This window comes from Bos grunniens, chromosome 13 (assembly GCF_055505025.1).
Source record: "Bos grunniens cultivar Pamir isolate PY7600 chromosome 13, Bosgru_T2T1.0, whole genome shotgun sequence".
NCBI classification, from domain to species: domain Eukaryota; kingdom Metazoa; phylum Chordata; class Mammalia; order Artiodactyla; family Bovidae; genus Bos; species Bos grunniens.
Window position 1 is genome coordinate 56,926,089 of NC_141177.1, and position 15,513 is coordinate 56,941,601.

The 15,513-nt window shown below is 39.5% G+C and overlaps 1 protein-coding gene across 1 annotated transcript in view; it reads right to left on the minus strand.

Annotated features, from left to right (window-relative positions):
* The window catches only part of MYO3A (myosin IIIA), a 170,222-nt gene that overhangs the window by 38,970 nt on the left and 115,739 nt on the right, over positions 1-15,513 (minus strand). Inside the window, exons 21-25 of the mRNA XM_086331215.1 lie at positions 11,041-11,194; positions 9,599-9,687; positions 7,569-7,698; positions 2,848-2,927; positions 2,318-2,395 (exon numbers count right to left, since the gene is read on the minus strand). Of these exons, the coding sequence (XP_086187341.1) occupies positions 2,318-2,395; positions 2,848-2,927; positions 7,569-7,698; positions 9,599-9,687; positions 11,041-11,194 (531 nt within the window). The remainder of the gene's footprint in view (positions 1-2,317; positions 2,396-2,847; positions 2,928-7,568; positions 7,699-9,598; positions 9,688-11,040; positions 11,195-15,513) is intronic.

Below are 15,513 nucleotides of genomic sequence, written 5' to 3' on the forward strand. Positions count from 1 at the left end.
CTGTGCACCCACATTCACAGCGGCATTATTCACAACAGCGAAAACATGGAAGCAACCCAAGTGTCCAGCCACTGACGAATGGATAAGCAAAATTCAACACGCACCAACAGGAGTATTATTCAGCTTTAAAAAAGGAAAGATATTCTGTAATATGCTATAACATGGATGAATCTTAAGGACATGATGCTGAGTGAAATAAGCAGGTCACAAAAAGACAAATACTGTCTGATTCCACTTAGAGTAGTCAAAATAAGAAAGACAAAATAGAATTAGGTTTGCCAGGGGCTAGAGCAGGGGAGAATGGAAAGTTATAGGTATTGTCAGATTTACAAGATGAAAAGAGTTACGGGGATGGATGGTGGCCCAACAAAGCGAATGTACTTAACACTATTGAACTGGACACTTAAAAATGTTAAGATGGTAAAAAAAAATAATAATAAATAAATAAACATCAACTCCAGTATGTCAAAGACCAGAATCACAACCGTTGAATATATGGAGAGAGACAGCTGTTGCTAGCTGAATCTCCTTTACTGATGGACTTTTCAAGCCTGGGTGATGAAGCCAGTGCAAACTAAATCCTAGAAGTGGGCAACTGACAAAGCACTGGATTTGCATGGCTTCCTCATGGGCACTGAGACCCAATTGTGAGTTTCTTCAAACAGCTGGGCTCTGACACTGTGGGGGCCTTTTCATTACATTTCTCTGTAATGAAAGTGAGTAATGAAAGTGACTCACTCTCTAAACTGAGTCATGATCACTTTAGTCCCACATCTTTCAGGCACTAGAGATACAAGTGTGATGGACGTGTCTGCTGGCATTCTGAGCAAGAGCTCCCTGAAACTTTGGCATCAGAGTTTCTTAGGGACCAAGGCAGAGTGCTACATTATGTTCATTCTCTGCAGAATGAAAAATAACTGAAAATATGTTACATACTGTATGGAAAACATACATATGTTACATACTTAAAATATGTTACATACTATATGGAATATATCCATTTTCACTGCAGCCTGAGGTACAAAACAACTTTATGAATGAATGGTTTAACATACACACAGTGTTTGATGCAACAGTGGTATGATAATGGCCTTGCATAACTCACTTAAAGCAAAAGAAATAATCTGGCTGTAAATACTCTCATTCAGCTGTGCTGGAGCCTGCTCTAAGGTGGATGTACCTGAAGCAAATGAAATACTCAGCATATAAATGCATGAGATGATACTCAAAGGTGATTAAGCACACACAGTCTGCTACAAGGTTAGGACCTGAAAAAATATTTAATAAAGCTAGCTAGTTATTTTTAAAAGTATTTCATGACTCTGTTGAGAACTGGATTTATTCACTGAACACAGAGTAAATTTAACCCAATTTCCTCCTCTCCCTCCATGTTACATGGAATCAATAATTTCTAAGTTTTAGGTGGTATCTTATTCATTTTCATTGCCTGGTTAATTACCATTTCATCAGAAGATATAAACAAGACCAGGAACCAGTAATGAAGGCAGGGTAGGTTCTCCAGCACACAGAGAGAACAAAGGGCTTCTTTTCTTTGCTATCTCCCATCTTGTCCCAGGAAGAAAAGTCACCTTGATTCCACGCTGAGGTCACAGTGAATCACTTCCTTGGCACGTTACTGTGTTTCCCTGGTGTCCCTGCTCTTTGCCCCATGTCTACACTGGCTCTATTTTTCTCTTGAAGTTTTCAGCTCATCCAGGTAAAGGGAGGTATTGATGGAGATGAATGCTTGACCCTGTCCCATATGTCTGTCCACCCTAAGATCATTCAGGTCTTGAAGAAGGATTGATGGTTATCATATCATTGAATGATAAACCTTTTTAGGCTTTATTCTAGTGAAAATGTGCTTGGTTCTATGGAAAAATTGTAACCAAGCTATCAGATCAGATCAGATCAGTCGCTCAGTCGTGTCCGACTCTTTGCGACCCCATGAATCGCAGCACGCCAGGCCTCCCTGTCCATCACCAACTCCCGGAGTTCACTCAGACTCATGTCCATCGAGTCAGTGATGCCATCCAGCCATCTCATCCTCTGTCGTCCCCTTCTCCTCTTGCCGTGGACCTCCCTTAAGACTGATCTAATATACAATAATTTTATTGATAAAATACCAAAGTAAACCAATCCATAGGTTTTTGACAATACCTAATATATCCTATATCTAACAGATAGTAAATGAAATACAACAAAAATTCTTCTTTGCTAATAGCATTCTGATATTTGTTACTTACTTTTAACTGGCAACTATAATTTAGAATAAATAACATGCTTAAGCACAACATATCATAATGTCACCTCTTACTCTAAAATAGGATGCAACTGTTTGTGTTTTCATGTTGGTCGTCTCTCTGGCATGACGAGTGGCTTCTCCAGTCTCACCCTAAGACCAAGAAAGACAGTGATGCTTCAGCATCTGTTGTACTTTACGATCTACAGGGAGCACATGGAACCTTCATTAGTCTACCCTTTTACATACATAAAATGACAAAACGCTGAATTTTTACTTTAAAGTAATTGTTTTGTCAGTCTCATTGGGATTTTAATCAGTTTTCCATGGGATGTGAGTATCTCTGACTTTAGCTAATACATATTTAGTTGGTCTTGGAGTAACATTAAAACCAATTATAAAAGAGGAGTTTGGACTATATCAGAAATGCATGACTATTTAAGTGACAAGCAGTAATATGAACATAACAATATCTGTTGAAGTAGAAAAGAAAGATCAAAAAGAGAAAATGAAGGGAAAGGCTGTTTAGCCTTCTCATACAGATACTGCCGTTGTATGAGGAGGTTAGGTTCTTAGACTTACTGCCATGAAAAACATTTTCTTACCTTTGTCAGGTTGATTGATTTTTCTGAAGTCTTCATTTGATAGTTTATTATGTTTTTAGTTTGAGAATGTGGCAGATTACCTATGGGAATGTAGAGAAAATTCTTTAGAATCTTTAACGGCTACAAGGTTTCCTCCACTTGAAAGTTAAAATAAGAATTGCCCTTCCCACAATATGCATGCTTGGTTAACTAGTCATTGAGACACTTAGAAATTAAATAATATTATTCGAAAATATATAGCTAGTGTTAAATTCAGAAAAAAAGTAAAACTTCCAGCTTAAAAAACATAAAAAGTAGAGGTAAGTGTTAGATTTCCTTTTACCTGCTACAAGATATGGGGTGATTAAGACAAAGGAAGCAATCTGCTTCTTTGTGTGTGTGCTTTAAATAGCACCTGAGATTTTCTTAAGATTTTTTTTTTATGTGGAAAGTCCTTATTGACTTTGTTACAATATTGCTTTTATGTTATGTTTTGGTTTCTTGACCACGAGGGACCTGGGATCTTAGCTCCCCGATCAGGGATCAAACCTGCAGCCCCTGCTTTGGGAGGTAAAGTCTTAACTACTGGACTGCTAGAGAAATCCCCTGAGCTTTTCCTTAATGCAAACGTCAGCTTTAGAATGGACCTTAAAAATCATATGGATCATTAATTCACATGAAGTAATTATATGCAAATCAAACATGGTTGAAAGCAAAGGACATTTTCAACCTAACATTCAGAAATATGTGCCTGGTGCTGGGCTATATAACTGTACACAGTCGAGGTTATGAAAACTCGTGGTGTCGTGAAAATATTATGTCCTTTGAAGCCAGGAAGACCTGAGTTTACGTTCCAGCTGTAGTGCTTAAATTGTGGATTCTTTACTTGGTCTCCGAGTCACAGTGTGAGTCCATAAAATGGGGATGATAAAGCCCACCTCATGGGATTTTGACGGCATGACAGTGGGTCTGGTGTGAGGTGGGTGCCTAGAAATGTTAGCTGTTTTTCACTCCTTCCGCACCCTTCCCACTGCCCCCACCAAGCACAGTACACCAACCAACCTACGATCCATGAGTGTATCATCCTAGGAGAAGTGTCTGAAATATCTCCAGAATTCAGTGTCACTTCAGGAAGACTGTTAATTTTGTCCTTTTAGGCGATAAGTACAGGCTGTGTTTTGGCAAATTTTCCCCCCTTTTTTTTGTCTTTTGGTGGCTGTGGAAGGTTGGCTCTGAGCTAAGGGTGCAGGAAGGAACCCTGCCTGGGCTGTGGCTGGCGGTGTCACTGCTCTGGTCTCATTCCCCTCCCCTCATCACTTCAGGAAAAGCTCTGGGGTGACAGCGTGGCTTTTCTGCTGGGCTGAAACTGTCTCTGCACAGGTGACTCTTGAAATGAGACTCTTCTGGACACAGGTGAGTGGACCAAGCATTGTCAGAGGGGCAGCTTTGGGAATTATGCTTAGTGGATTTTTTTGTTTTGTTTTTGTTTACGATTACCAGGGAAAGTTTTGGAAAAGAAAATTTACTTGGGGAAAAAATGACCACCTACTTAGAGATTTCTTGGAAGCATGATGAATATACAAAGTGAGAAGAGCACATTAATTAGGATAGATTAATTGCTTTTAAAAATCTGTATTTGAGGGGGGTTCAGGATGGGGGACCCATGTACACCCATGGCTGATTCATGTCAGTGTATCGCAAAAACCACTACAATATTGTAAAGTAATTAGCCTCCAATTAAAATAAATAAATTTTTAAAAAGCCTTATATTTGAAAAGAAGACATTTTCTTAAATCAATGACTTAAGTTTTCACATTAGAAATTTGAAGACAAAATAAACCCCAAAGGAAAAAGAAGAAAACAATAAGACAAAAGCAAAAAAAAAAAAAAGAAATCAATAAAATAAAATGAAAAATTCAATAGGTAAAATCAATGAAACTGTAAGTTGGTTCTTCAAGAATATCAACAAAATTGGTAAATCTCTAGAAAATCTATCAAAAATAAAATGAGAGAGGACACAAGTTATTTATATCAGGAATGAGAGAACAGATATAACCTCATGATCTACAAATATCAAAAGGATAATAAGAGATTATTATCAACTTTATGTCAATAAATTTGACAGCACAGATTAAACAGAAATTTTTCTTAAAAGATAAAACTACTCTAAAGCTAATTCAAAATTAAAATAACTTGAATAGCTTTGTATTTATCAAAAGACTGAATCTGCAGTTAAAAGCCTTGTCGTGTACATACACACAAAAACCCTTCGGGTTCAGATGACATCCCTGATGAATTCTACAAAGTCATTTAGAAACAAATAATATTCACCCTGGGGGCTTCCCTCATAGCTCAGTTGGTAAAGAATCTGCCTGCAGTGCAGGAGACCCGGTTCGATTCCTGAGTTGGGAAGTTCCGCTGGAGAAGGGATAGGCTACCCACTCCAGTATTCTTGGGCTTCCCTTGTGGCTCAGCTGGTAAAGAATCTGTCTGCAATGCGGGAGACCAGGGTTTGATTCCTGGGTTTGGAAGATGCCCTGGAGAAGAGAAAGGCTACCTACTCCAGTATGCTGGCCTGGAGAATTCCATGGACTGTATAGTCCATGAGGTTGCAAAGAGTCAGACACAACTGAGCAACTCACTAATATTCACCCTATTTTTCCTGAAAATTGAAGAGGAAGCATTATTTCTCAATTCATTCTATGAGACCAGCATTACTCTGATTCCAAAATCAGAAAAAAACATTATAAGAAAACTACAGTCCAAGATTCTTCATGAACATAGATGCAAAAATTCTTAACAAAAGGTTAGCAAATTGAATCTGGCAATACATAGTCAAATGCATCATGACCATGTCAAGATTTTCCCAGGAATTAAAGTTAGTGTAATGTTCAAAACCCAATATATGCAACTCACCATTTTTATAAATTTCAAAAACAAAACAAAGTAAAAACAAATAATCATCTCAGTAGATGCAGAAAATGCATTTGACAAAATTCAAACATGCATGCTTGATAAAAACTTAGCAAACTAGAAACAGAAAGCAACTTCCTCCTGATTAAGGTCATTTATGAAAAACATATAGCTAACATATCATAGTTAATGGGGAAAATCTGATGGCTTCCTCCACGATCAGGAATAAGCCAAGAATGTTCACTTTTACTACTTGTATTCAACATTGCATCTGTGATTCTGGGCAGTGGAACCAGGCAATATGAAGAAACACAACATAAAAAGAATGAAAAAGAAAGGGCAAACACTTTAGTCCCAGATGACATCACCATCTATGTAGAGAACCTATGAAATTTACAAAAAAAGCTACTCTAACATGAGTTTAGCAACACTGCAGGGCAAAAGATCAATACACAAAAATCAAATGGATTTCCATATACTCAGTTCAGTTCAGTCACTCAGTCGTGTCCGACTCCTTGCAACCCCATGAATCGCAGCACGCCAGGTCTCCCTGTCCATCACCAACTCCCGAGGTTCACTCAGACTCACGTCCATCGAGTCAGTGATGCCATCCAGCCATCTCATCCTCTGTCGTCCCCTTCTCCTCCTGCCCCCAATTTCCATATACTAGGAACATACAAAATTTGAACTAAAAAGCACCATTTATTAGAGCATAGAATGTGATATAATAGCAGATAATTTGACAGAAAACATGCAAGACTTGTACACTGACAACTACAAAATGTTGCTGACAGAAATTAAGGAAGACTTGAAAAATAAGCATATTGTGCTCCCTGATTGGAGGACTCAATATTATGAAGATAGCAGATATCCCCAAACTAATCTATGGCTTCAGGGCAATCCAATCAAAGCTTCACCAGCATTTTGGGTAGAAATTGACAAACTCCATTTTAAATTTACATGGAAAGGCAAAGGAATTATAATCACACCTGAACAACTCTGGAAAAGAAGAACAAAGCTGGGTGACTTATATTACCTGATTTCAAAAATTTTAATAAAGCTACAGCAATCAAGAGGTGTATTATTGGCATAAAGACAGACAAATATCAGTGATACACAATACAGCCCAGAAATAAACAGTCTCTCTTTCCTTCTCTATCTCTCCAAGGATGCCCAAGCAATGCATTAGGGAAAAGAATAATCTTTTTAACAAATGATGCTGAAACAATTGGATAGGGGCATGAAGGACTGGAATGAAGGACAATAAAGACTCAAGAGGAAACAGCATTTGGGGATAATGAACTTGTTCACTATTACCTGTGGTGATAGTTTTACAGGAGTCTATGTATGTCAAGGCCTCATCAAATTTTACTGTCTAAGTATGTGCTGCTTATTCTATGTCAGTTATGCCTCAACTATAAACCATAGTTGAATTATATCTCAACTAGAACTCAAACTATAAAAAATGAAGTGCAGAGAATAATGTTAAACTCCAATAAAGAAAAACAAACCGAATTACACTTTTTGTACTTAAAAGCAAATGCAAAGATTATATAGTTGGTTGGAACAAAAGCATGTGACTTTTTAATCAATAAGGCAGAACTCACTAAACTTGTGGAATCTCGAAGCATCATCCCATGCTGCCCACTCCTGACACAGCAGATAATTCTAAACTCTCTGGGGGTGACTGTACTCTTCTAATGAGAAGCTCAAACACCACCAAACTTTCTGGTGAGCGCTTCAAACACTTTACTGGAAACCTAGCTTCTTATAAAACTAAAATCCAACCCACACATACAAAAAAATGGAAGGAAATTGCCTCAGCTTACCTGTTCTTGTCAGAGGATGGGTGACTAGTTGTTGAATTACACTGTTTTCCGATGACCTCAAAAGAAGCACAATATCAGTGGGAAGAGTGTCTCTATTTTTAGCCAAGAACCCACTTGCATTATAGACGACCTGTTGATAAAGTACATTACAAACACTGTCACAATCAATGTTATCACCCTTGTCCTCACTACCATCATCATTATCATTATCAATAGATGTGAAAGTGTAGAAGTGTTAGTCACTCAAGTTGTGTCCGACGCTTTGTGACCGCATGGACGGTAGCCTGCCAGGCTCCTCTGTCCATGGGATTCTCCAGGCAAGAATACTGGAGTGGGTTGCCATTCCCTTCTCCAGGGGATCTTCCCAACCCAGGGATTGAACTCGGGTCTCCTGCATTGCAGGCGGTCTCTTTACCATCTGAGCCACTTGGGAAGCCCACATTAATAGATACATATAGACAGCTTACTCAGTGCTGAGTGACAGCTACACAAAGATTTATAATGGTAATCCTTTACAACTTTAGAAATGTGAACCTCTTCAGGTTTACACTATCTCTTTTCAGAGACAAATTTGTGCCTCACTGATTTTATTTGGGTGGAAATGATCAAAAAGGGTTGATTCCTCCCACTTATTATAGTGGAAATGTTGTGTGTTTCCCACCTCTATTTGGAGGGTTGGGGCCAGAAAGGTATTCTCATTTCTATGATAATTGATTTGCCTGCAGTGAAAAGGCCTTTATAGAATTTGCTCCACAGTAGCAGGGACTACATATACTGTGGGTGTTTAGTGTTTCTGGCACTTCTAAATAATGTTAAGATTTTTAAATATCAATGTAACCCCAAGATTTTGGTAGGGTGGTTCAATGTGGTTGTTTTTATGGGGTGAATTTCATCCCTCCAAAATTAGTATGTTGCAAATCTAACCCCCAATATGACTATATTTGGATACAAGGTCTTTAGAAGGTAATGAGGGTTAAAAGAGGTGATGCCCTAAGCCCACAGGACTGGTGTTCTTATAATAAAAGGAGGATATCTACACAGGAGATCTCTTTCTCTTCCTTACATGTACGTAGAGAAAAGGCTAAATGGAACATAGAGAGAAGGCAGCCACCTGCAAACCAGGAAGAGAGGCCTCACAAGATACCAGATCTGCTGGCCCCTTGATCTTGGACTTCTAGTCTCCAGAACTGTGAGCAAATACAATTTCTATTGTTTAGGACACCCAGCCAGAGGTATTTTTGTTATGGCAGCCCAGAAGACTAATATAGTTAAAAACAACTGGATAAAATCATAGGAAATCTTTAATGATTGTTTTAAAGGAGACTTATTTATAAAATCGTGTGCTGAAAATCATGAGAAAGGTTATAACTAAAATATTTAAGGTAGATTTTGCTTTCAATGACAAAAGTCTGGAATGTTGACTGACACAGAAGTTCTATTAGACTAGAATTCTTAGGGTTCTAGCCGTTATTCTATTTGTTTATGTATTTCTATGAATTCCCCTTCTTGATTTGAATATCTTCTTAGTCCTCCAATATTTATAACATCATTGTGAGTGAAAGATCTGTTATTCTCTACAGAAGGAATGGAAACCGTCTTCTGGGCGCAGGACAACATATCTGAGGTTTGCTCTGGTATAGGAAAGTGTATCCGTCAGTGCATAAACATTGCTTCCTCTAACTGCATGCCAGTCCATAAGCTAATCCTATCTAATTAATCAGCTCAGTTATCTGGCCATACCTTCTGCCTGGTACCTTCTCTTGTTGGGAAGGAGGAGAGACAAAGGCTGCAGTGGACAGAGAAGCATCTCAAGTCTGAAGAAGGCAATTTATATAAAAGGTTCCCAGTTATCATTAAAAGAAGGGAAAACTGCCAGCCAACTGCAGCCCAAGCCAGATCTTAGGATCAGAAAGATGGACTCTTTATCTCATTATAACTATCTGTAAATATTTGGGGCCAAAATTTTCATAGCTTTATTATTCAACAAAAGACTAAAGAGAATCTCAGTTATAGTGCTTCAGAGTTCTTACCTTTCCTGCATAATGGTGAATTCCAAAACTAAGCTCCATTCTTTTAGGTCTCCAGAAGTATTGTGATTTCAGATTACCTTCAAATTTTTCTGTAGAAAAAAATTTAACTCCAAGATTAAGCATGTTGGAATGTCTCAAAAAATACTGATTGATAGAATCTTCTCTTTCACCATAAAATGGAAAATGTGCCGTGAAAAAACTGAAAATTCTATATAACTACTACATGTAGATTTGTAATATAATTATAAATGGTAAGGTAAAACTCAAGATCATGAATTTTACCATTCCATTACGATTACAGTAATGGAATGGTACTATTGCACAGCTGCTGCTGCTGCTGCTAAGTCGCTTCAGTCGTGTCTGACTCTGTGCGACCCCATAGACGGCAGCCCACCAGGCTCCGCCATCCCTGGGATTCTCCAGGCAAGAACACTGGAGTGGGCTGCCATTTCCTTCTCCAATGCATGAAAGTGAAAAGTGAAAGTGAAGTCGCTCAGTCGTCTCCGACTCTTAGCGACCCCATGGACTGCAGCCCACCGGGCTCCTCCGTCCATGGATTTTCCAGGCAAGAGTACTGGAGTGGGGTGCCATTGCCTTCTCCGCTACTGCAGAGCAGCAGTACTCAAACCTTGCCAAGCATCAGAATCACCTGGAGGGTTTGTTAAAATAGACTGCTGGGTCCCACCTCCAGAGCTTCTGACTCAATAGGTCTTGGAGTGGGATCCAAGAATTAACATTTCTAGCAAGTTCCCAAGGGGGATGCTGATGTCCCCGGTCTAGAGACCACACTCTAAGAACAGAGGAAAGAAAAAACCAAGTACTTGAGATTGTCCAGAGAGCTTTGTGAAACACAACTGGATGTGAAACCATGAGCCTAGACATTTGGTATTTTGTCTCTCTTTTCTCTAAGAGGAGCTATAGGTTATTATTGATTACAAAGGAAACACAATAGGATCATAAAGGAAGTTCTACAATAATTTTACCAACACAAGATCTCTGTTATTTCATGTCATGGAAGGTACATTTTAACATCAAAATCAAATGACTAGTATGAAATGATTTCCCCACAACTTTGGGGTTATTTTCTTTTCCATCTATCTCTTTTCCATTTTGAGAGCTGTCCTTTCGCCCTGCCCTTCCATTTCTAACTTTGGGCTGGATGATCTCTAGGGTCATTTCTAACATAAAATCCTATAGTCAGGGCTCTACCATAATATAAGGTGAAGTTGAATATGGAAATTTGTTTATCACTAAATATTTCACCCTATTATAAACATTCACTGGTCCAGGTATTAGATCAAAAGCCTCTTCTTTAAAGTTACATGTCCAGTCTTTGTCACAGCAATATTCTACTAACTTTAAAAATAATAAAAAAAAAACATTCATAATTACATGACTGCATTACCTGAAAACTATTTAGACATACTGAATTTAAAACCCACCTACAAGAGTTTGGTCTGTGGCCTTGGGAAATCTACTTTCTTCATCAAGGAGGGACAGTAAACCCATTGGCTTCTGCAGAAACATGTCTAGGAGAGGCCGGTTATCTTCATATTCAATAACTCTAGCATCAATATCTTCATTTAGGTATTCATTCTATAATGGGACATGACAGGCACAGAAATACTTAAAATTTTGTGAACAATATGTAAACTGGCAGAAATTACCTAAAATTCTGCTCTACATATAAAAAATTGCTCCCTATGACCTTGCCCTTAAACTGAGGGTATCATTTTATTTCTCTCTCTCCAGATGTGCTAATTCATTAAAGTCAGCACTGTTGATATTCAGGGTAGCCATAAAAAGTTTCTATTCCATGTATTAGAATTCCCTCTATTAGAATCTCAAGCTTTCCAGACATGGGGGACTATGTTGCTAGTGAGCTGTAATAAAATTATGTTACATAATTTCTTCTGTTAATTTTTTTTTGACCTGAACTGTTTCTTAAAGTCTTTTTTGAATTTGCTACAATATTGCTTGCTTTTACGTTTTGGTTTTTTGGCTGTGAAGCACATGGGATCTTGGCTCCCTGATCAGGAATGGAACTGGCACCTCCTGCATTGGAAGGCAAAGTCCCAAACGCTGAACTATCAGGGAAGTCCTCAAGAATTGACAGAATATTAATTAGGTATATCTTAGGGTCACATTTCCCCCAATTTCAGCCTTTTATCTAACTTCAGCAATCTCTCAAGAACATCACTTTTCAATCATGATGACATTTGCATTATTTGGGATGAACAACTGTGGGTCACAGGAGCCACTGATGGATGAAGAACCAAGAACATGCAGGTTCCCATCTGGGCTCTGCCACTTAACTAGCCACCTGTCCTTCGGAGTTTTCTTCCTCTTAGACGTCCATTTTTTCATCTACTAAATAGAAGTAACAATCTCCATCTAACAAAGTAAAAATACCTGGTACACTAGTAACCATTTGTGGTTGCGTATACTGTAATGTCCGGAGAAGGCAATGGCACCCCACTCCAGTACTCTTGCTTGGAAAATCCCATGGACAGAGGAGCCTGGTAGGCTGCAGTCCATGGGGTCGCTGAGAGTCGGAGACGACTGAGCGACTTCACTTTCACTTTTCACTTTCATGCATTGGAGAAGGAAATGGCAACCCACTCCAGTGTTCTTGCCTGGTGAATCCCAGGGACGGGGGAGCCTGGTGGGCTGCCATCTATGGGGTCGCACAGAGTCGGACACGACTGAAGCGACTTAGCAGCATACTGTAATGTCAAATGCATAAAATAAAAACAATAAACAATAACTACTGGAAGATGGTAGTACCAGCACAACATAGATGCCGATAATCTAGTTTACAAAAGGGACGAAGCATGCTGCAGCTCTGCTTCTGTGACTTTTGCCTTCACTCTTCGTCCTTCCCCACCCCCAGTGCTGCAGTCTGTTAAGAGATGACCTCTGACCTCCGACTCTTAGAGACACTTACATGGAAGGTACATACCAGGTCTCAGGTTCTAAAGCAGCTATTGCTGGGGAAGTATAACAGATAATCACTGTCTGGGGCAGAACGTTCTCCATTCACAAACTCAAGTCACATGCTATTTTCATTACTATTTTAATATATTCTTGAATATATACATATATATATTTATTCAATATATTCAATAATATATTCTTGAATATAAATATTTTCATTGAACACTTTATAATAAAGCACTGTGATGGATGATAGAGATGTTTAAAATGAAGTCCCAGTGGATTTAAGATAAACTAAGTGATTAGTAAATAACTACCTAAAATGCAAGGTAACACAGGTTAGATAAGGGCTATGTACAGAGTGAAAAAGTTGGCTTAAAGCTCAACATTCAGAAAACTAAGATCATGGCATGTGGTTCCATCACTTCATGGGAAATAGATGGGGAAATAGTGGAAACAGTGTCAGACTTTATTTTTTGGGGCTCCAAAATCACTGCAGATGGTGACTGCAGCCATGAAATTAAAAGATGCTTACTCCTTGGAAGGAAAGTTATGACCAACCTAGATAGCATATTCAAAAGCAGAGACATTACTTTGCCAACAAAAGTATGTCTAGTTAAGGCTGTGGTTTTTCCTGTGGTCACGTATGGATGTGAGAGTTGGACTGTGAAGAAAGCTGAGCGCCGAAGAATTGATGCTTTTGAAGTGTGGTGTTGGAGAAGACTCTTGAGAGTCCCTTGGACTGCAAGGAGATCCAACCAGTCCATCCTAAAAGAGATCAGTCCTGGGTGTTCATTGGAAGGACTGATGCTGAAGCTGAAACTCTAGTACTTTGGCCACCTCATGCAAAGAGTTGACTCATTGGAAAAGACTCTGATGCTGGGAGGGATTGGGGGCAGGAGGAGAAGGAGACAACAAAGGATGAGATGGCTGGATGGCATCACTGACTCAATGGACATGAGTTTGGGTAGACTTTGGGAGTTAGTTGGTGATGGACAGGGAGGCCTGGCGTGCTGTGATTCATGGGGTCGCAAAGAGTTGGACACGACTGAGCAACTGAACTGAACTGAACTGATGTACAGTGTACTTCAAGGGGTTCTGAGAAAGAGAATTTATCTGGGATCTTGGTGGAAGAATTTAGCCCATGGCAGGTGGGGCATTTAATATGCAAATCTTTTAACCACTGCTTGTAGAGCCTTATAAAATTAAAATCACAGTTCGAGTGTCACCAGGAAAAAAATAAACATGTATTTTTAAATACAACAAAATCTTAATACATAAAAATGAGGCAGAACCCACTGCTCTGAAAGGTAGATCACCTGTAAGACGTCCAGTTTACCCAGTACGAAAAAATGGAAACTTACAAAAAATGGAAACTGTGAAATGAAGTTTCACAGCTTTTTCATTGGAAGGTAACCTTGAGAGATGTACACAGACCTAGAATTACTTGACTGTCAGGCACATTATGCTGACAGCAGATTATAGCTTAAATGGCAACTGCAAAGTTCAAAGAGGCTTTGTGTGTTTTCTGCCGAAAGTGTGCAAGGTTAAGGTCTAAACCAATGCATTTTTCACTTCTATTTGCTTGTGTCAAAATCCACTGACTGCTTTGGTGGCAGGTTACACAGAGCAGAGATGAGGAACTTGGAAAACAATGGACTGAGACTTTTAAGACACTGGTTAGTATCTCCAGCATGACGGAGAAAAAAAATGCTGTTAGGATTTACAAAGCGCTCTTAGTAAAATGATTATGCCTAAAACAACATGTTATGTACTCTTATAGCTGTTATGATCTCAAAACATTGGTGTTTTTAAGTATATGTGGAAATATGTAGCCCATATAACTACTCAGAAAGTCCTCTGTTATGCCCTGTATATTAAAAATACCTTCAAAGAGGATGACTAGAGGGTTTTTTTTTGATGTTTATTTATCTATTTGGCTGTGCTGGGTCTTAATTGTGGCATGTGGGATCTAGTTCCCCAACTAGGTATTGAACCCAGGTCCCCTGCACAGAGAGGACAGAGTCTTAGCCACTGGACCACCAGGGAAGTCCCCGGCGGAGTTATTAACTACAGTAAAGCTGAGCTGTTCAGCATATAAAATCCCTACTCTGTTCAGGTGCCCCAAATTCCTTTTGAAAAAGGGATCATTCTAAATACATATCAAGGAGAAAGGAAGTGAGAAGTTGTGTTAGAAAACTTCATGCCTGAAATAAGATTTCCTTGTTTTGCAATGAATTTTGAGTGTGAGGTGTGGACAGACAGAGTAGAAAGGCTATGGAAGATGCATCCACAGCTACGGCCTACACCGCAAGCTTAAATATTTTGGGTCAAAATGTCACCCCAGGAGAGACTCAAGATTCCTACACTGCCCTCAGACTCACACAGCAGCGTAGAAGGGTGGCTACCGTTAACAGATAGAGCCATGTATATTTAGGGGTACGTGGGGCCAGGGAAGGTAGAAATAAAGAAGAAAAAGGTAGCAGTCCTGTCCTCTGCATGCATGCTAGGTCGCTTCAGTTGTGTCCGACTCTTTGCAACCCTATGGACTGTAGCCTGCCAGGCTCCTCTGTCCATGGGATTCTTCAGGCAAGAATAGAGACATGGAGTGGGTAGCCGTGTCCTCCTTCAGGGGGTCTTCCTGACCCAGGGATTGAAGCCACGTCTCCTGCGGCTCCTGCACTGCAGGATTCTCTACCACTGAGACATCCAGGCCCTTAGGGCACAGGAAGAATGCTCTCTGCCTTTCCATTTCAACCTTTAAGTTACATCCTCGGGCTCCTCTGTTTTTTCTATATTCTCTTTTCCAGTTGTTGCATCTACGAGATCTGTATCCTTCCTGTTCGGGAGCCTCTACGATGTCCCGCTGTCACAGTCTCTGTTGCTGCGGCTGCCACCTGCCTCAGTGCTACCATCTTCTTCACTGTCCTTCCTTCCTGATGTAGGTTGACTCTCCTTGGCCTTTCATCTGAAAATAC